Source organism: Megalobrama amblycephala, linkage group LG20 (assembly GCF_018812025.1).
Source record: "Megalobrama amblycephala isolate DHTTF-2021 linkage group LG20, ASM1881202v1, whole genome shotgun sequence".
Lineage (NCBI taxonomy): Eukaryota > Metazoa > Chordata > Actinopteri > Cypriniformes > Xenocyprididae > Megalobrama > Megalobrama amblycephala.
The window spans coordinates 17447435-17467548 of record NC_063063.1 but is presented as its reverse complement, the minus strand read 5'-3'; the positions used below and the strand labels follow the sequence as shown (position 1 = coordinate 17467548).

Here is a 20114-nt window from a genome sequence, read left to right as displayed (position 1 = left end):
TTAAATACTGTCTAGACTATAGAACAATTCTATAAAAATGTATATTGTTATATATTATTTATTTGAAAGAATTGTTCAACTGGTCGAGGTAGATATTAGTAAGTAATAATGCAGTACTTTTTAGAGAGAGTAATTAGTACAGTAATCTAATTACACTGTTGAAGAAGCTAGTAATTAATTACTTTCTTAGAGTAACTTACCCAACACTGTGAGAGAAAATTTAAAATGAGATACATAGTCACAGATATTAAGTTGCAAGTGCAACAAAGTTGGAATTGCAAGAAATAAAGTCAATTGCAAGACATGAAGTTGCAGTTACAGGGAATAAAGTTAATTTTGTTAGATATAAAGTCTAACCATTGTGACCAATTTACTTTTTTCTGGGTGGAAATGGGTTTCCATAACAGTCATAAATTACTGTCACTCACTAATGGCTTACTAGGGGTCATGAAATGTGCTTCTTTTGTACAATTCAAACAATTTCTATGCACACAATACCATTCAAATTTTGGGGCTGTTTCCCAAGATTTGTAATTTTTTTTTGGGTCCCTCTTAATATTAGGTCTCTTTAACTACGATGTACTAACATTTAAATGAATAATTTAAATTAAATTGAATTCTGAAGTGAACTAATCCTTTAAGGATTATGCAGGGAAGTTAATGACAAGAATAGTATACTAAATCAATCAGGATATAGGTATATTAAATTAAATCTTAATGGTGAAGTGGTGGTTGTTATTTAATGCAGAATACATAATGAAGTGCCCCCAGAAATATCACACTGACATACTCCGCATTCCCTGACTGACACAAATTGTTTTAAGCCATGACTTTTGATGAACAAAGTTCTCTTATGTAAATGTACAAAAGCCCACTTCTGTGTATTATGTGCTTCATTCAGAGAGGAGGAATTTAAACAGGATGCTTAAATAGTTTGTGTAAATGTGCCAAGAAATCTGAAGGAGGCCCACCCAATCCAATATGAACAAACATTTCCTGCCCCTAATTAGAAATGAACAAATAGTTTCTTCCGTTTGGGTTGGACCACAAGACAGCAGCTCTGATTGGAAGATAGCAGAGACAGCACAGCCCCGTTTGGGATTAGTCTAAACTGGCTCTGTTTTGTTAGCTTAAAAGGGAACGAGACAAGACGACTTTTCAATATTGAGTCATGAATGCAGAAAAGAACAGTGTATCGTTACATCTGAAATTATAGTGTGTGTGTGTGTGTGTGTGTGTTATGCAGGGCAGTTCTCTGTCATGCTGCTACAGACGGGTGGTGTAAGGAAACGTCTGTTTAGTCTCATCCATGCTTATATAACGTGTTATGAAAGACATTTTCAATGGCTTATTTTCTAAAGACTGCAGGTGCAGGACGCTTCTGACAAACCAGTGCTGAAAACACCAAACAGAAATACAGTACACAAACATGTTAAGACCTGTAATCAGCATCATCGAAAGCCTATAGAAGCCTATAGACACATACACAACTCAACAACTTCACCAAATCCGTGTCGGATAACAGCTGTACTGTATGCAGTGCTACTGACTGTGGTCGATGGTCTGTAGTTAGATCCGCAGTGATTCTATAATGATAATCCTTATAACACTACAATTTTATTCAGAAAAGGATGCATTAAATTGATTTAAAGTTAACAGTAAAGATTTTATAATGTTAAAATGCATAAAAGAATCCTGAAAAAAATATTGAGCATATTAGAATGATTTCTGAAGGATTATGTGACACTGAAGACTGGAGTAATGATGCTGAGAATTCAGCTTTTTCATCACAGCAATAAATTAATTGTTAAATTATATATTAATATAGAAAACAGTTATTTTAATTTGTAATAATATTTCACAATATTACAATTTTTACTGTATTTTTGATTTAATAAATTAAGCTTTAACAGACTTCTTTCAAAAAACGGTCACAATTTATATTAGGTGTCCTTAACTATTATGTACTTACATCAAAAAATAATTAAAATGTACTTATTGTATTCATGTTGTATTACAAAATACTTGTGCTGCTATTGAGGTGGGATATGGGTAAGGTTAGAGACAGGTTTGGTGGTATGGGTAGGCTTAAGGGTGGATTAAGGGGTAGGGGAGGGGTCAAAAGTATAATTATAGAAATTAATTACAGCTGTAATTACATGCAGGTATTTTAAAAAATATGAGTACAATGTAAAATAATGTATGTACTGTACACAGTAAGTACATTGTATCAAATTATTAATTTAAAGGTGCTAAAGAGGATCTTTTCGTCGACTGAGAAACCAAAGACTGTTTGAGTTTTTGAAATGAGCGCATGCGTAAGAACAACCCCCCTCCTTCACAGCTCATTTCGAGGGAATGCTTCCCAAAACTCGTGCACGAGTATTGGAACATGAGTGTTTCCCACCGGCATTCGCTGTGTAGTGTTAGTGGATTCATTATGTCGGAACCCACCGCAGGTAACTCATAATCTGCAGTTGTTACTCCTGTCTCCTGACAAAAACATTGCATGCGGCGCCTGTGGAGTGTGGAAAGTTACTGGAGCGCGCAGCCGCACTCGTCTCGCGCGTCTCGCACAAGGAACGTTATGGCAGTGATTGACAAGCCAGAGGGCCAATCGTTTACGTGATGATCGCGTAAACGATTGGCTGATGTTTTTAAGGCCCTATCTCGTGCACAGATGATGTATATTAATATTATTCCTTTCAGTGCACCTAATAAATAGTCTTTTATCAGTTAGTAAAGACAGTTTCAAGTAATATTGCAAAAATGTATAAAACAAAACATCCTCTTTAGCACCTTTAAATGTTAGTACATAGTAGTTAAAGAGACCTAATATTAAGTGGGACCAAAAAAAAATTACAAATCTTGGGAAACAGCCCCAAAATTTGAATGGTATTGTGTGCATAGAAATTGTTTGAATTGTACAAAAGAAGCACATTTCATGACCCCTAGTAAGCCATTAGTGAGTGACAGTAATTTATGACTGTTATGGAAACCCATTTCCACCCAGAAAAAAGTAAATTGGTCACAATGGTTAGACTTTATATCTAACAAAATTAACTTTATTCCCTGTAACTGCAACTTCATATCTTGCAATTGACTTTATTTCTTGTAATTCCAACTTTGTTGCACTTGCAACTTATTATCTGTGACTATGTATCTCATTTTAAATTTTCTCTCACAGTGTTGGGTAAGTTACTCTAAGAAAGTAATTAATTATTAGCTTCTTCAACAGTGTAATTAGATTACTGTACTAATTACTCTCTCTAAAAAGTACTGCATTATTACTTACTAATATCTACCTCGACCAGTTGAACAATTCTTTCAAATAAATAATATATAACAATATACATTTTTATAGAATTGTTCTATAGTCTAGACAGTATTTAATGCAATTACATCAGAAATAACTAATTAAATTACAGAAAAATTATGAGCAATACCTAACTTTACTTTTTTAAAGGATTAGTTCACTTCAGAATTAAAATTTCCTGATCATTTACTCACCCCCATGTCATCCAAGATGTTTATGTCTTTCTTTCTTCAGTCAGAAAGAAATTAAGGTTTTTGAGGAAAACATTCCAGGATTTTTCTCCATATAGTGGACTTCAATGGCTACCAACGGATTGAAGGTCCAAACTGCAGTTTCAGTGCAGCTTCAGAGGGCTCTACACAATCCAAGCCGAGGAATAAGGGTCTTGTCTAGCGAAATGTTTGGTCATTTTCTAAAAAAAAAAAAAAAAAAAAGTATATACTTTTTAACCAGAAATGCTCATCTTGCACTAGCTCTGAGATGAGTAACAAATTACGCAATCACGTTAGAAAGGTCATGCGTGACGTAGGCGAAAGTACCGATCCAGTGAATTGAGATGGGGTTTTTCGCCCTTTTGCGGTACTTCCGCCTACGTCACGCACGACCTTTCCAATGTGATTGTGTTATGTGTGGCAGATCACAGAGCAGTGCAAGATGAGCATTTGTGGTTAAAAATTATATACATTTTTATTTTTTTAGAAAATGACTGATCGTTTCACTAGACAAGACCCTTATTCCTCGGCTGGGATCATGTAAAGCCCTCTGAAGCTGCACTGAAACTGCCATTTCAACCTATTGTACCCGGTTAAGTCCACTTTATGGAGAAAAATCCTGGAATGTTTTCCTCAAAAACCTTAATTTCTTTTCGACTGAAGAAAGAAAGCCATAAACATCTTGGATGACATGGGGGTGAGTCAATTTTAATTCTGAAGTGAACTAATCCTTTAAGGAAAAAGTTAATTAAATGACATTAATAAATTACTTAGCAATGCATTACACCAAACACGGCTCACAAATACCGTATTAAAATTTGCATGACTATTACACAATAAATATTGCACTCTATTGCAAGTTGTAACAAGCTTCAATAAAAAAATATCTATGAAAAAAAAAAAAAATTCTCTCTGTCCATTCAGAAAAAAGGTTGCTGGCTCATTGGTGTTTTTCAGGGGCTATGGAGATCTAGACCTTTAAAACAAGGGTTGGTCCTGCTGCTTTCTATATCTAAATGAATAAGTTTTATAAGGATTTTGAATTAGATGCACTGACAGTTTACAGAAATGTTCAGAGCCAGCAGTCTAACAGATAAGTTGTAAAAATAGGTAAAAAACAGAGCAATGCAGACAAAGAAACGGACTAAGAAAAAGCAAAAGATGGAAGGAAAGATGTTGTCATGCTAAGGAGAAATTTGAGCTCAGGTTTGGCTGCACTACAACATTGTTCAAAGTTTTGAAAGCGAATTCAACTCATCAATCTACTCTGGAAAAAGAGGGAGAGAGAAAGAGCATGTTCTGAAACTTCTAAATCATCAGGCACAGTTTCACTGAACTCACTTGAGTCTAGATTGCTTCACAGTAGTGGAGGAAAGCACATGAGGGCTTCTGGGTTGTGCCAGCGTTAGAGACAGTGAGCAGTGAGCTGTGATAATGACCTCATCTGTATCTGTCCTCAGATGGCAATGAAGAACACACTCATGTCACACTAACACACTGTCCATAACTATGACAAGTCAAGACAGAACCAGTTTCACCATCCAGTCTAATTCTTCTTACTCACTTGTCATTAAAAGTTATAGCTGTAAACTATCTCTAGGTGTTGGGAAGTTTGCAAAATGATTCATCAAAATTAACCTAAGAATACTCAGTCACATCATCACACACATAGCGTTAGGTTTTAGCTATATCATGTCATATCCTGACCTTAGGCAATAGAATTTATTATATGTAAATTTATAGGTGAGTAAACTGTGATAGAATTTTTGGGTGAACTATTCATTTACAGTAAGTTTATAATAAATATAATATAATATAATATAATATAATATAATATAATATAATATAATATAATATAATATAATATAATATAATAATCAGTAGGGTAGAATTCTTATTTTGTTTTTATATTTATTTAGAACTTAGCTTAAGTTTTTAATAATATAATATAATAATTATTTATATTTATTAATAATATGTTTGCTATAATCCTTTTTTATTTTTTATTTGTATTGTTGGAACTTAATATAATATAATATAATATAATATAATATAATATAATATAATAGTCATTATTCATATTTATTAATAATCAATAGGATAGAATCCTTTATTTTTTATTTTTATTGTTGAAACTTTTGTTAAGTTTTAATAATATAATATAATATAATATAATATAATATAATATAATATAATAGTCATTATTCATATTCATAATAATCAGTAGGATAGAATCCTTTATTTTATTTTTTTATTTTTATTGTTGAAACTTATAAGTTTTAACAATATAATATAATATAATATAATATAATAGTAATCATTCATATTCATAATAATCAGTAGGATAGAATCCTTTAGTTTATTTTTTATTTTTATTGTTAAAACGTATGATAAGTTTTAATAATATAATATAATAGTCATTATTCATATTCATAATAATCAGTAGGATAGAATCCTTTATTTTATTTTTTATTTTTATTGTTGAAACTTATAAGTTTTAATAATATAATATAATATAATATAATATAATATAATATAATATAATATAATATAATAGTCATTATTCATATTCATAATAATCAGTAGGATAGAATCCTTTAGTTTATTTTTTATTTTTATTGTTAAAACGTATGATAAGTTTTAATAATATAATATAATATTCATTATTCATATTTATAATAATCAGTAGGATAGAATCCTTTATTTTATTTTTTATTTTGTATTGTTGAAACTTATGTTAAGTTTTTAATAATATAATATAATATAATATAATATAATATAATATAATATATATATATATAATAATCAGTAGGGTAGAATTCTTATTTTGTTTTTATATTTATTTAGAACTTAGCTTAAGTTTTTAATAATATAATATAATAATTATTTATATTTATTAATAATATGTTTGCTATAATCCTTTTTTATTTTTTATTTGTATTGTTGGAACTTAATATAATATAATATAATATAATATAATAGTCATTATTCATATTTATTAATAATCAATAGGATAGAATCCTTTATTTTTTATTTTTATTGTTGAAACTTTTGTTAAGTTTTAATAATATAATATATATATATAATATAATATTCATTATTCATATTTATAATAATCAGTAGGATAGAATCCTTTATTTTATTTTTTATTTTTATTGTTGAAACGTGTTAAGTTTTTAATAATATAATATAATATAATATAATATAATATAATATAATATAATATAAGTCACAGAGAACTCTCCATCATGAGCTAACTCTCTGCCCCTCCTTTCAGTCTTTCTCTTTTTCCCAGGCAATCATTCAGACTTTACATGTTCCATAATCTTCCTCACGGTCTTTCTAGGGCCCCTTCTTTTGGCTATTTTCTATCTGCAGGAGCATGTCTGCCCATGGTCCCAACAGGCCTCATCAGAAACAGTTGTGTAATGTTATTTACATTTCTGCAGCGTAATTACAGTCGATAAGAATATGGCTGTGATCCCAAAGCTGATTAAAACCAGAGGCAGCAGTTCAAAAAGAGTACACGACTCCTCGCTCCCCCCAAATCATCTCTTCCTTCTTCTTTCGGCCCCTTTCCCGCACCACCACCGCCTCCAACCCTTCTTTCTTTGCGTCTCTTGCTTTGTTGCCCTCCGTCAGTGTGTGTCCTGTGTTCTCATGTGGGCGAATGAGAGGGGAGATACTGTGGGCGGTAGTCGAAGAGTGAAAAAGAGAAATGAGGACACTAGATATCACTGTGAGTGTAACTGGGGCATGGGAGGGGAAGCTGAACAAGAGACGGAAAGAAGTGAAAGTGCAAAATAGAGAAGGACAGGGTAAAGAGACAGATGATGAGAGTGATAAAAGCACTTGTAAAAAGGATGTTAGAGTCTTTAATGAGAACAGTTCATTGATAGAACTAGTAGCACTTCATTTAGACTTCCCTATCTGCAAATACAATGGTGCGCAGAAGTTTGGGCACCCCTGGTGATTAAACAAAATTAAAAGTAGTTAACAGCATTTGAAGTGAAATTTCTGAATGGCTATTTTAAACTCGCACGCTGTTTTTTGTTGTTGTTTTTTTTTTAAGTTTTAAGAAAATAAAACTTGCATTTTATGCTAAACCACTTTTAATTGCTAAACCTGTTAAAAGCTTCATAACCCCATCAGACCTCTCTCTTTTTATAGAGCTTCAAACAAGTCAACAGACTGTCACCTCAAACCACATTGTGATACAGGAGTATCAGAAAGAGCTCACACTGCCACCTCCTGGACAACTTCTGTTATTCTAAATCCTGATCAATCCTGTCTGGCTCTGCCATCTGCTGGATTGTAAGAATAGATTGAGATTTTTCACATGATATTTCCATATAACTTTACAATATGGTTCAATTCGTGATCGTTAGTTAATGCATTAGGTGTCATGAACTTGAAATGTTAAAACTTTATTAGTACATACTTCTGTTTAAAAGTTTAATTCATCTATCCCTTGCATTATATTGATCAAAAGAGTAAAGGCATTTACACCAAAAATTTGAGTAATGGCTGCTGAAAATTCAGTTTTTGCTATCAAAGGAATTATAATAGAAATATTAAAATAAAAAAGTTTATTTAAACTATAATAACATTTCACAATATTACTGTTTTAATGTATTTTTGATCAAATAAATGCAGCCTTGGTGAGCAGAAGAGACCTCAAAACATTCCATAATCTTACTGACCTCAAAAGTTTCAAGTTAACATTAAAATAAACTAATCTAAGCAATTATTTATTGTTAGCTCAGACTTTTTGTAGTCTTACTAATATTTTTAAAAAGGAATAGCTTGCCATTGTTATCAATTACTTTGTCTGTTTCTCACTTATAGCTATTGTATGGCTTGGAATGTAGCATACAAGTCATATGAAGCTACAACGAATCATTGTAAAAAGCTCTATTTTGGAGATTGACAGTATAAATCCATCCACTTTCATTCTACGGACAACAGAAGGGTGGACATTAAGTGTAAAATCTCAATGTTTGTTTCACAGTACAAAGAAATTAATACTGGGTTTGGAGCAGCATGAAGGTGACATGAGGAAGACTGAAGTACTAAAGTGTTTAATCTGATCAGAAGAAAGAAATGACTTGAAATGTCTGGATTAGAGAGAATCAGGTTTTGATATATTGACAGTTTTACCTTCGTCTGGAAGCAGCAGAAAAGCTGAGTCAGGTAGGGATGTTTTCTAGCCAGGGCCAGAATGCGTTTCTCTGTCAAAGTGCAATCCACATCATCATCTTGAAGGATGACGTCTTTTTTCAGAACTTTCACAGCGTAAACTTCATCTGTGCCTTTCAGCTCAGCCAGCATCACCTGCAGCACGGAGAGGGCAATTTGAAGAAGTTGATTTGTTTTCATACACTAAAACTGAAAAGTACAAATTTGAGACCCTCACCTTGCCGAAGCTGCCTTTGCCCAGCACTTTGATGAACAAGAAGTCTGTGAGACTCATCCTCTTCGTCTGTACGGTCTTCACCTCTCCATTCTCCCGGCCCTCAGTCGCTGTGCTCTGAACGCCGCTGCACGAGGAAGAGGAGGAAGACTTGTGCTCCTGGCCAAATGACAGGGCTTTGCGGATACTCTCCAGTTCTGCAAGCTCTGCTACAGATAGACAAATACAACATTAGACTTTCAAAACTGTCATCATTTAATCACATTCTAAACCTGTACATGAGTTTCTTTCTTCCATAAGACACAAAAGGAAACATTTCAAAGTGCCACTATTATCCTCCTAATTTTGTTTTGAAGGTCTCCTACACCAGGTTTACATGCATCCAAGGTCAAAATAACACTTTAATTGCATCATCATCTCTTTTCTCAGTGTCTGAAACAGTTCGATCAAGGACTTGTTCTCTCTAATCCCCACCTTTCCGAGAGCTTCCTCTGCTCTGATTGGTCAGATGGCCCAGTCTGTTGTGATTGGCCTACTGCTTACAGCATGTGTCAGAACAAAGCCCCTATTATCATATCTGAATTTCAGCCAAAGACTTTAGATTTCAGTTCCAGAGGCTTATTTTTTCAGCATGTGTATACATTCATAGTGATACAAACAGTAACGATGGCGTCGGTTTTACCTTCTCAATTCAAACTAGGGCTGGGCGATATATCGCATGCGATTGTCACGCGCATTTCGTCAGTAAAGCCCTGATTACCGCTAAATCGCCATCACCTGCTTTCAAATGGAGCGGCATTTAATAAACAGAGCCGTAGTTCACGGATAAGCTACGCAATATCGCGTTCATTATCGAAGGCGATTCATCAGCGATAATGAACGCGATATTGCGTGATGGCGATTTTGCGGTAATCAGGGAACCGGCTTTACTGACGAAATGCGCGTGACAATCGCATGCGATATATCGCCCAGCCCTAATTCAAACTCGAGTCCTCGTGCTTTGGAAGTGCATGTAAAGTGGATTTGCTTTTGCAGTGCAGAAAACAGCATCTTCTCGACATGTCAACAACACTAACCAAACTCTTCCAGGCCTCAGCTATAATAAAGTCCCTTTAAGACAAGTCATTTCACTCGTCGGCCATCTTTGAAACGCCTCTCGGGCATCCTGGGCATCATGCAATCTCTCTGAATGGGGAAACATCAAATTCTCCAAAACTGTTCGCCAACCTTACGATTAAATTTCATATTTGAAATCACCAATGAAATCTAACAACAACCGGCTCATAAATTTAGTTTCTAAACGCTCGAATCATGACAAAAAAAACTGTATTTTTCAGGCTGGATCAAGCTAATGCGCATGATTCTAACGGCTGCTGAAGTGACGCGATGACTTTACCAGTCGGCGATTGGCTCTTATTTAGAAGGCGGGACTTATTCTGCCATATTGCGTGTTACACTTTCTCCCATTCAAAACAATACGAGTGACACATCTTGTGTTATTCTATAGTCTTTGGCTATATCTACAGTGTTTGAGGGCGGGGCAAAGTAGACGTTGTTCGCAGGCAGCCAATGAACACCATATGCTGTCAATATGCAAATTTGTTACAAACCTTCATAGGTTTGTGCAGGAAGTAAGGCTGGAATTACTGACAACTCGTTTCAGGCAGTTCAGAATTGGTTCTTTTTTTTGGGAGACTATAACTCCATTTATGGTTCACTTTGATCTTTGAAACTTTGCAGACATTTTACATTAAAGGGTTAGTTCACCCAAAAATGAAAAATCTGTCATTAATTACTCAGCCTCATGTTGCTCCAAAGGTTGAACCACTGCAGTCACATTGACTATTTTAGCGATGTCTTTACTACCTTTCTGGGCCTTGAAAGTGGTTGTTGTGTTGCAGTCTATTGGAGGCCAGATAGCTCACGGATTTTATCAAAAATATCTTTATTTGTGTTCTGAAGATGAACAAAGGTCTTACGGGTTTGGAACGACATGAGGGTGAGTAATTAATGACAGAACTTTCATTTATGGGTGAACTAACCCTTTAAAGGTAATATCAGAAAAAGCATAATAGGGGCACTTTAAATGAATGTGACTTCTGGTACTGGATAAAATGATAAAGATGGCCCATTCGGTTTGTTTCTCACACAAAGTCAAATGGACCAAATGGACTTTTTTTTAAAAGATGTAATATAAGTCATTTTATGTGTCTGTGAAAGCTCAAAATACCCCATAGATTTTTTAAATTCATTTTTTAACTGCTATTTTGGGGCCTAGATGACTGATTCAGGGTTTTTTAATCTCGTGCTCCAAAGAGCTCGCGCTTGTAATATAAGTCTAAGATCTTTACAAAGTGTCCCCTGAATGTGTCTGTGATGAGTTTGAGGCAGTCCTGGCTAACGGCTAAGCTACACTGTTGGAGAGATTTATAAATAATGAAGTTGTGTTTATGAATTATACCCAAGTGTTTAAAAATGAAAATAGACGGCTCTTTTTTACAGTAAGAACGATGGTAATTAACCACATTTTAGCAACATTAACAAAACTAGAAAGCCAAATATCACAAAAAATTTAATGTCAGTTATTATTGCTCCATCTGCCATTTTTTGCTATTGTCCTTGCTTGCTTACCTAGTCTGTTGATTCAGCTGTGCACATCCAGACGTTTATACTGGCTGCCCTTGTCTAATGCCTTTCTAATGTTGGGAACATGGGCTGGCATATGCAAATATTGGGGGCGTACACCCCGACTGTTACGTAACAGTCGGTGTTATGTTGAGATTTGCCTGTTCTTCTGAGGTCTTTTAAACAAATGAGATTTATATAAGAAGGAGGAAACAATGGAGTTTGAGACTCACTGTATGTCATTTCCATGTACTGAACTCTTGTTATTTAACTATGCCGAGGTAAATTCAATTTTTGAATCTAGGGCACCTTTAAAGACTTTTACTGTGCTTTCAAGTCATTTTTGAGGTTTGAAAGCTCCAGTCTCCATTCATTGTAATCAGAAAATAATTGAAATGTTTGTAAAGGGCATCCAGCACATTCCTAAAAAATTCTCCTTTTGTATTCCACAAGGAAAAAAAATCATAAAGGTTTAGAAAACCATGTTCAGTATTTTCATTAAATATTCATATTTGGGTGAACTATCCCTTTAATTATGCAAATAAATGATAAATGTGTAATAGTGAAAGACTAAGGACTGTTACACGACACCATTTTCAACTAAAAACAGAAAACCTTTTATGCGTTTTGGCCGTTCATTTACATGACAATGGTGTTTGGGGGCTTGAAAATGCAAACTTTAAAAAAAAAAAGGGTTTCAAAGAGAATACGATACCGTTGTCGTCTCTGTGTAAACTACAAAAATGTAAATTTGTGAAAACTGTGACGTCATGTGTTCAAATGTGTGTCTCTAGGTGTGTAGGGTTTCTTTACAAAGTGACCTCCCCAACTACTGGCCTGGCACGCAGAATGCAGTGTTTTTATTCGTTTTTGTGGATTCATTTGAACAGGGATCATTTTGACAATGTTGTCGTCCGTATGTGAAAAATGCAATGGTAAAAGTTTTCCGTTTTTAATACAACGTTGCCGTGTAAACCCACCCTAGAGTGTGTGCAAAAGAGTGAGAGAGAGTTTGTGTAATTCTGTACCCTGGTCGCAGGGTGAAGCTGGAGCTGATTTGCATCGGTCAGACTCCTCTGATGAGGGGGCTTCTGTTATGGTTTGCTGAGGGTCCTGCCCTGGAGTCAACTGAAAAGAAAACAATTTTAATATCAATACTAATGGTTTTTAATATTTTAATGTCGTTCTCGCTTAATCCTTTACATCACAATCATCACTGGCCTCATTTTACTGTATCATTATTTAAAGTGGTCATACTTTTAATTTTTTATCTGCTTATAATGCGTCATCATTTAGTTTTTGCATCAACCCATGGTCCATCTGGCCACCCCTCATTCTGCAGATATTTAATACCACTCACCTTTTTCCTGCGTTGGGTACTGTTGGAGATTTTGTCTGGTGTCACCCCGAGATCAGAAAGCACTTTAGCAATTTTTCTGGCATCGACACCACAGCTAGGAGCTACATTACTTTCACAACGCCGATGGACATTCATTTTACAGGCTGAAAACAGGCAGGAAGACAAATGAATATATGGCAACAAAAACAGATGTTATTATTCATCACTGGTATCTGTAATGCTTGCCTTTGCACTGCAGGCCTTGCCGCATCAGTCCCCAAAGTAAGGAACCGCAGTGGTCGCAGAAGGTGGGGACTTTGTAATTGTGAATGCTGAACATGTGTGGAATGTTTACACTGAAGCGCTGGGAGCCAACCTGTAAAAAAAACAAACATCATTCATGCCACAATACCCACAATTCAACTGAACTCTCTGCTGAGGAAATCCTGTGCAGGTTACAGTAGTTTTAGGTACATGGGCTCAGTGTTGTTATTGTTAACTAAAACCACAACTAAATATAAAACTATTAATGGTAACACTTTACAATAAGGTCTCATTTGTTAATATTAGTTAATGCATTAACTTACATTACAGTGAGCAACACATTTTGACAGCATTTTTTAAAACTTTTGTTAATGTTAGTTAAAGGCACAATATGTAATTTTCGCTGCTAGAGGTCACTTATTCAAAACAAAGGCGTAGCTTGATGACGCCATGAATGAGCGTGGAATCATGGGAGTTGTCGTCTTTAACTCTACAGCCAATGGAAAGCAATCCGACAGACTTGGGCAGAAATAATTTTTATGGGTGAGCTAATGTATTCAAGTTTTATCAGCATTACTGTGGTATGAAACAAGGCGGGCCGAGAGCCGCGGGAGTCCAGCAGAGCTTTTATTGACTTTATTAACAATACCAGACCAGTAATAAGGGTCTTATCTAACGAATCGATCGGTCATTTTCGAAAAAAATACAACCGTTTATGCTTTATAAACAAAATATGGCCTTGAACGTACTTTCCGCTTCCGCATTCTTCATAACGCTTACGCTGAATGTCCTACGCCTTCCCTATTCAAGTTACGGAAAAAAACGAAACTGGCGCCGCGTTCTTTCCGTAAGTAGAATAGGGAAGGCGTAGAACATTCAGCGTAAGCGTTATGAAGAATGCGGAAGCGGAAAGTACGTTCAAGGCGATATTTTGTTTATAAAGCATAAACGGTTGTATTTTTTTCGAAAATGACCGATCGATTCGCTAGATAAGACCCTTATTACTCATCTGGTATCGTTTAAAACCCTTGAAGCTGCACTGAAACTGTAATTTTGACCTTCAATCTGTTGGTAGCCATTGAAATACACTGTAAGGAGAAAAATCCTGGAATGTTTTCCTCAAAAACCTTCATTTCTTTTCGACTGACGAAAGAAAGACATGAACATCTTGGATGACATGGGGGTGAGTAAATTTATCAGGAAAAGTGTATTTAAAAGTGGACTAATCCTTTAAAGCGTCTTTTTAGTTTCCATGGTTTCAGTAAAACTTGAAATCAAGGGTAACGAGGATATGACGTCATTGACAGGCGATGAAATGACAAGGTCCTTGTTAAAATTCCTGATTTCTCTGGATTTCAACATTGTTGGAAACGTTTGGGATCATGTAAGTACTTAAATAATCTTACATATTGTGCCTTTAATAAAAATGTTTATATTCATGTTAGTGTGTTAACTAATGTTAACAGATACGTTTGATTTTTAATAATGTATTAGTAATTGTTGAGATTGGCATTAACTAAGATTAATAAATGCTGCAGAAGTATCGTCCATTGTTAATTTATGTTAACAAATGAAACCTTATTGTAAAGTGTTACCCTATTAATAATAAACTGAGTTTTCACACCATCGTGGCCCTAAAAATTATTTTTGTTAATATATATAAAGCTGAAATAAAATATAAATAATAGATGCCTTGGCAACTAACTGAAATAAAATATATTTAAGCTGAAGCACTACAATTTAAAACTGGAATAAAAATAAATTAAAAAACATAAAATTACTAGAACTTAAACTAAAATAAAATGAAAATATAAATCATTTATATAATAGTAAATACTATAATAGTATAAAAATAATACTAAGATAGCACTGCATGGGCTGTGTTTGGAATTCTAGCACACTGTACAGTATGCTTCCTACAATTTTTATGAAAGAGTATGTGTGTCATTACACATTATGCATCATTCTTTAACATTTAAAACAGTCATCATGACCTTGCTACAGTACATTTATCTTATTATGTCATGTGTGGTGCTATCACCTGGAAAATAAATAAGTTGCACTGAAACAAAATCATTTGTAAAAATGACAAGAAAGGCAGAAGAATTGAGGCTGATTTTATGTCACACTGTAAAAGGAAGGTCAAGTTAGCCGTATTGTATTCTAGGAAACCGTATTCCTTGGCCTGCTGTATTTTCTTTTGTGATAATTGTCAACATTTTGGTAAATGTACTGTAGTAGGTCATAAAATGATCTGCAGTATACATACTGCAAAAATAATACTCTAACTCAAACATAGCTCGGTCCTTTGAGAGAAAGTAAGGATGTAGAACTGACCTCTTCAGGAGTGTCTTCCTGTTTCTTCAAGCCAGCACATTTTGTTATAATGAGCTCATGGCATCTCTTATGGACCACGCAGGTACACACTGAGAGATTTGAGGAATAGGCGAAAAGTTTACTTCGGCAACACTTTACAATAAGGTATTTTTATTACCTAACATTAACAAAGATTAATAAATACTGTAACAAATGTTTTCTTGTTGTTATTTAATGTTAATTAATGCTGTTAAGCAATGGGACCTTATTGTAAAGTGTTACAATTTTTTCAGATATTTAAAGATAAAGATGAATCAAACCAGGAAATATTATAATTGATATTATTATCACCGTACATAAGAGAAGAGCGTCTTACTCACCCTGACACTGATACCCCTGTTTCCCCAACACACCCCTGCAGAACCAGAGAAATAAATGAGTTAGACAACTCCATCATACAGCAGGATTGAGCAATTCTGTTTCTGACCAGCAGAGGGTGCGTTGTGCTACAACACATATCTCTAGAGCTGATTCTGTCAATGGCAACAAGCAGCATTGTGTAAAGCCACACAGATGCACTATTCACCAGGTATGCAAATAATTAGACTGAACAGTTATTACTGAAGGGAGGTACTGTTTACAGAGATAAAAATAAACATCTGTCTAATCTATAAATGCATCCCTGTAGTCTAGGCCCTCCGCACTAGTACAAAGGACAGTGGCTCTAATTTGCTATCAATATTAATATTCATTACAAAAACTCTTTTGTTGTAATCAGGAGGAGGAGTGCCTGTGATTAGCATCAGGTTTCGCCTTTGAAAATGACACAAATCTTTTATACGTCTGAAAGGGATCTTATAATAAAGGTAGTCCTTTATAATAGTAGCTATTGTGAATGATATAAAGGTCTGCCTACAGTGAGGATTGATAAGTGTCTTACCAGATGAAATCTCGGCAGTGGGAGCAGTAGGTGGGCTGTCTCAGGTAGGTGGCCATGAACTTGTGTCCGTTAACCTGATGGACACGCCTTCGAACAGCCCCCTGCCGTTTCCGTGGACGCATCCGCTCACGGAACACTCTCTCCTCATTTTCATTGGATGATGCAGCTGCAAGATAAAATTACATTGAAAAATAAGTTAGTTGAATGTTGGATGAGGATATGTTATATATATATATATATATATATATATATATATATATATATATATATATATATATATATTTTATATTCATCAGAATATTGCACAATTTGTAGGTTCCCTTTTATATTACATTTGAATGGATTACCAAGATAACTAAAGAAACAAACAAACAATAAAACTGCCTACACTACTGTTCAAAAGTTTGGAGTCTTTAATATTTTTTTATACACAATAACACAAAAACTGATAAAGTGACAATAAAGACATTCATATTGTTACTAAAGATATCTACTTCAAATAAGTGCTGTGCTTTTGAATAGCACAGCACCATATCGGTATTGGCCGATATATGTTCATTAATGTTATCGTTATCGGCCCAATAAGAAAATCTGTCCGATATATAAAAGCTGATAAATAATGGACTATTTCCTTCAACTGAGACACTTCAGATGTGCACTGTTCACCATGATGGTTTTGAATTGCTTGAAATATGATTGGAGTCGCTTCAAAAAATACAGTTAAGTGCAACATGTGCAATGCAAATCTGTCATATTGGCGAAATAAAATTATAGTGATATTATAATATTATAATTTTGCGACATGGCTTTTAATGGTGAGGCTCTCAAAAATTATATAAAATTTGGATTTAGATTAATCGGCCAATATATCAGTTATTGGCTTTCAAATGTAAAGAATTATCGGTTATCGATAACCAGTTTTCCTCTGATAAAATAAGAAATATTGCTTGATATCCAAATAAGCATATTAGAATGATTTCTGAAGGATCATGTAACACAAACACAAAGTAATGGCTGCTTTCTATCACAGAAAAAAATTACATATTGACAATAAATTATATATATATATATATATATATATAAACAATCGTAATCATTTCACAATATTAGTGCTTTTATTGTATTTTTGATCAAATAAATGCAGGTTTGGCGAGCAGAGACTTTTATTGATTACATTTTTCATTGAAATTAAATTATTTTCCACTGTCTTTGCTATTTTTTCATACATCGCAGCATGACATAGTAAAACTGGCTACCAGACAGGGGAAGTAGTTGAGGAAACCTGTGTGAAAACAATCATTATCCATTTCACATCACTTTACGCTCTCCATCAAAGATAAATCACATACATATCCCCATGCTAGAATGCTGCTCACAACCAAACAGATTCCTCATGATCTAAAGTTAACCCAGTCAGCGGAGAAAGTGAACAAACAAATCATTGATTCTCAAGCAACTCTTCCCCTCACTTTGCCCCTTTGAGGGCTGCAGTAATTGTGTATATGTGTGTTGATCATGAGAGAAACTGGCGGCCAAGGACCACCTGACCAACCATGTGACCCACCGCCACGGCTCCATGCATTCCAGCAGTCAGGTGATGCCTTTGAGAGGGACAACATTCCTTCATCAGACAAACAACTATGAAATTACATTCACATCACTACGTGTGTTGTGGCGGTGTCCATAATGTGCCCTGTGTCCGTCAATGAGAAAGAGAGAGTGTGGTTTCCTTGGAGGAGAGTAGTCTCTCCCTCTTGTTTGGTTCCAATAAACTTGCCATCCAACTCCTCCCACACTTCTTGTCTTTCAGTACAGCAGCGTATGTGTGGGCTGCATTATTTTAATGCTGTCTGTAAGAGGAGCTGCTGCAGAGGTGTGATTACAGCTAAGAATCCCCATAGGGTGGCACGCAGCCCCCATAGAGTGAATAGGCTCAGTACAATTACCACTGCAAGGTTCCTGGGGGACGTTCGGTAAGCGTGTGCGTGAAAGTCTGTGTGTATCTGCGTTCTGTCTCATGTCAGGGTGCTCCTGGGGCAAGTTGTGTGCGTGTGTTGTCTGATATCAGAGAGCGTCCTGTCTTCTGGAGCGGGCAGCTGCTCTGGAGAACAGCGTGGCAGCTAAAAGGGCCATTAGTGGGATAGATGTGCTTACATAATACATTATCCATCTGCTCAAAAAGCAGGGCTTAACCAGAACACACCTATACCTCCCAGCACAAAACAGTTCACCTTAGTGTACCACAAACAGACACACTGAAAGGGGAAGACATGATACCAGTGGAGTTCATACTCTCTGTATTCGCTTTATAGATCCAGTCAGAGCAGTCACCATATTTAATTTGACATGAACATGAGGCAGGGAGGAAATCGATAGCTCTGTTTTAAAACCTAGTGTGCTGACTAATTAGACAGCATTTTAAGGCATCATAGGCCCAACATGAAGGCAGTTATACTGCAAAATTATGTTTTCTTAGAGAGATTTTGACCAAAATAGGGTAAGGCAGCATCGCACGTACTGCGTCATTCACAGAAGGCAAACTTAGAATAGGCAGTGGCAAGCTCAGTGAAAAAGTTCACCCAAAATGGTGGACAAAATGACATTGCTATTTTAATAGAAATTTTATTTTATAGTTAAAAAAAAAATTATTCATATTGTTAGAACATCATGCTGCTAGTCATCACAAAACTTTATCATTTTAAAGGCAGGGTAGGTGATTTGCTTCAAAAACATTTGTTGTTATGCTGGTTGAAAGTCTCTTTACATCCTGATAGCAATCACTAATTTAAATGGCTAAATGTACTTATACAGGTGCTGGTCATATAATTAGAATATCATCAAAAAGTTAATTTATTTACTAATTCCATTCAAAAAGTTAAACTTGTATATTATATTCATTCATTACACACAGACTGATATGTTTCAAATGTTTATTTCTTTTCATTTTGATGATTATAACTGACAACTAAGGAAAATCCCAAATTCAGTATCTTAGAAAATTAGAATATTACTTAAGGCCAATACAAAGAAAGGATTTTTAGAAATCTTGGCCAACTGAAAAGTATGAACATGAAAAGTATGAGCATGTACAGCACTCAATGCTTAGTTGGGGCTCCTTTTGCCTGAATTACTGCAGCAATGCGGCGTGGCATGGAGTCGATCAGTCTGTGGCACTGCTCAGGTGTTATGAGAGCCCAGGTTGCTTTGATAGTGGCCTTCAGCTCTTCTGCATTGTTGGGTCTGGCATATCGCATCTTCCTCTTCACAATACCCCATAGATTTTCTATGGGGTTAAGGTCAGGCGAGTTTGCTGGCCAATTAAGAACAGGGATACCATGGTCCTTAAACCAGGTACTGGTAGCTTTGGCACTGTGTGCAGGTGCCAAGTCCTGTTGGAAAATGAAATCTGCATCTCCATAAAGTTGGTCAGCAGCAGAAAGCATGAAGTGCTCTAAAACTTCCTGGTATATGGCTGCGTTGACCTTGGACCTCAGAAAACACAGTGGACCAACACCAGCAGATGACATGGCACCCCAAACCATCACTGACTGTGGAAACTTTACACTGGACCTCAAGCAACGTGGATTGTGTGCCTCTCCTCTCTTCTTCCAGATTCTGGACCCTGATTTCCAAAGGAAATGCAAAATTTACTTTCATCAGAGAACATAACTTTGGACAACTCAGCAGCA

The 20114-nt window shown here is 35.3% G+C and overlaps 1 protein-coding gene across 3 annotated transcripts in view; it reads right to left on the bottom strand.

Moving 5' to 3' along the window:
- Positions 1-20114, bottom strand: part of prkcea (protein kinase C, epsilon a) — a 95945-nt gene that overhangs the window by 23941 nt on the left and 51890 nt on the right. For 2 of the 3 annotated variants that reach the window (XM_048170132.1, XM_048170130.1), the window contains exons 3-10: positions 16426-16591; positions 15866-15900; positions 15507-15595; positions 13152-13281; positions 12927-13069; positions 12595-12694; positions 8945-9150; positions 8689-8862 (exon numbers count right to left, since the gene is read on the bottom strand). In XM_048170132.1, coding sequence (XP_048026089.1) covers positions 8689-8862; positions 8945-9150; positions 12595-12694; positions 12927-13069; positions 13152-13281; positions 15507-15595; positions 15866-15900; positions 16426-16547 — 999 coding nt within the window. In that variant the 5' untranslated portion in view covers positions 16548-16591. The remainder of the gene's footprint in view (positions 1-8688; positions 8863-8944; positions 9151-12594; positions 12695-12926; positions 13070-13151; positions 13282-15506; positions 15596-15865; positions 15901-16425; positions 16592-20114) is intronic. The other variant, XM_048170131.1, reaches the window with a different exon arrangement.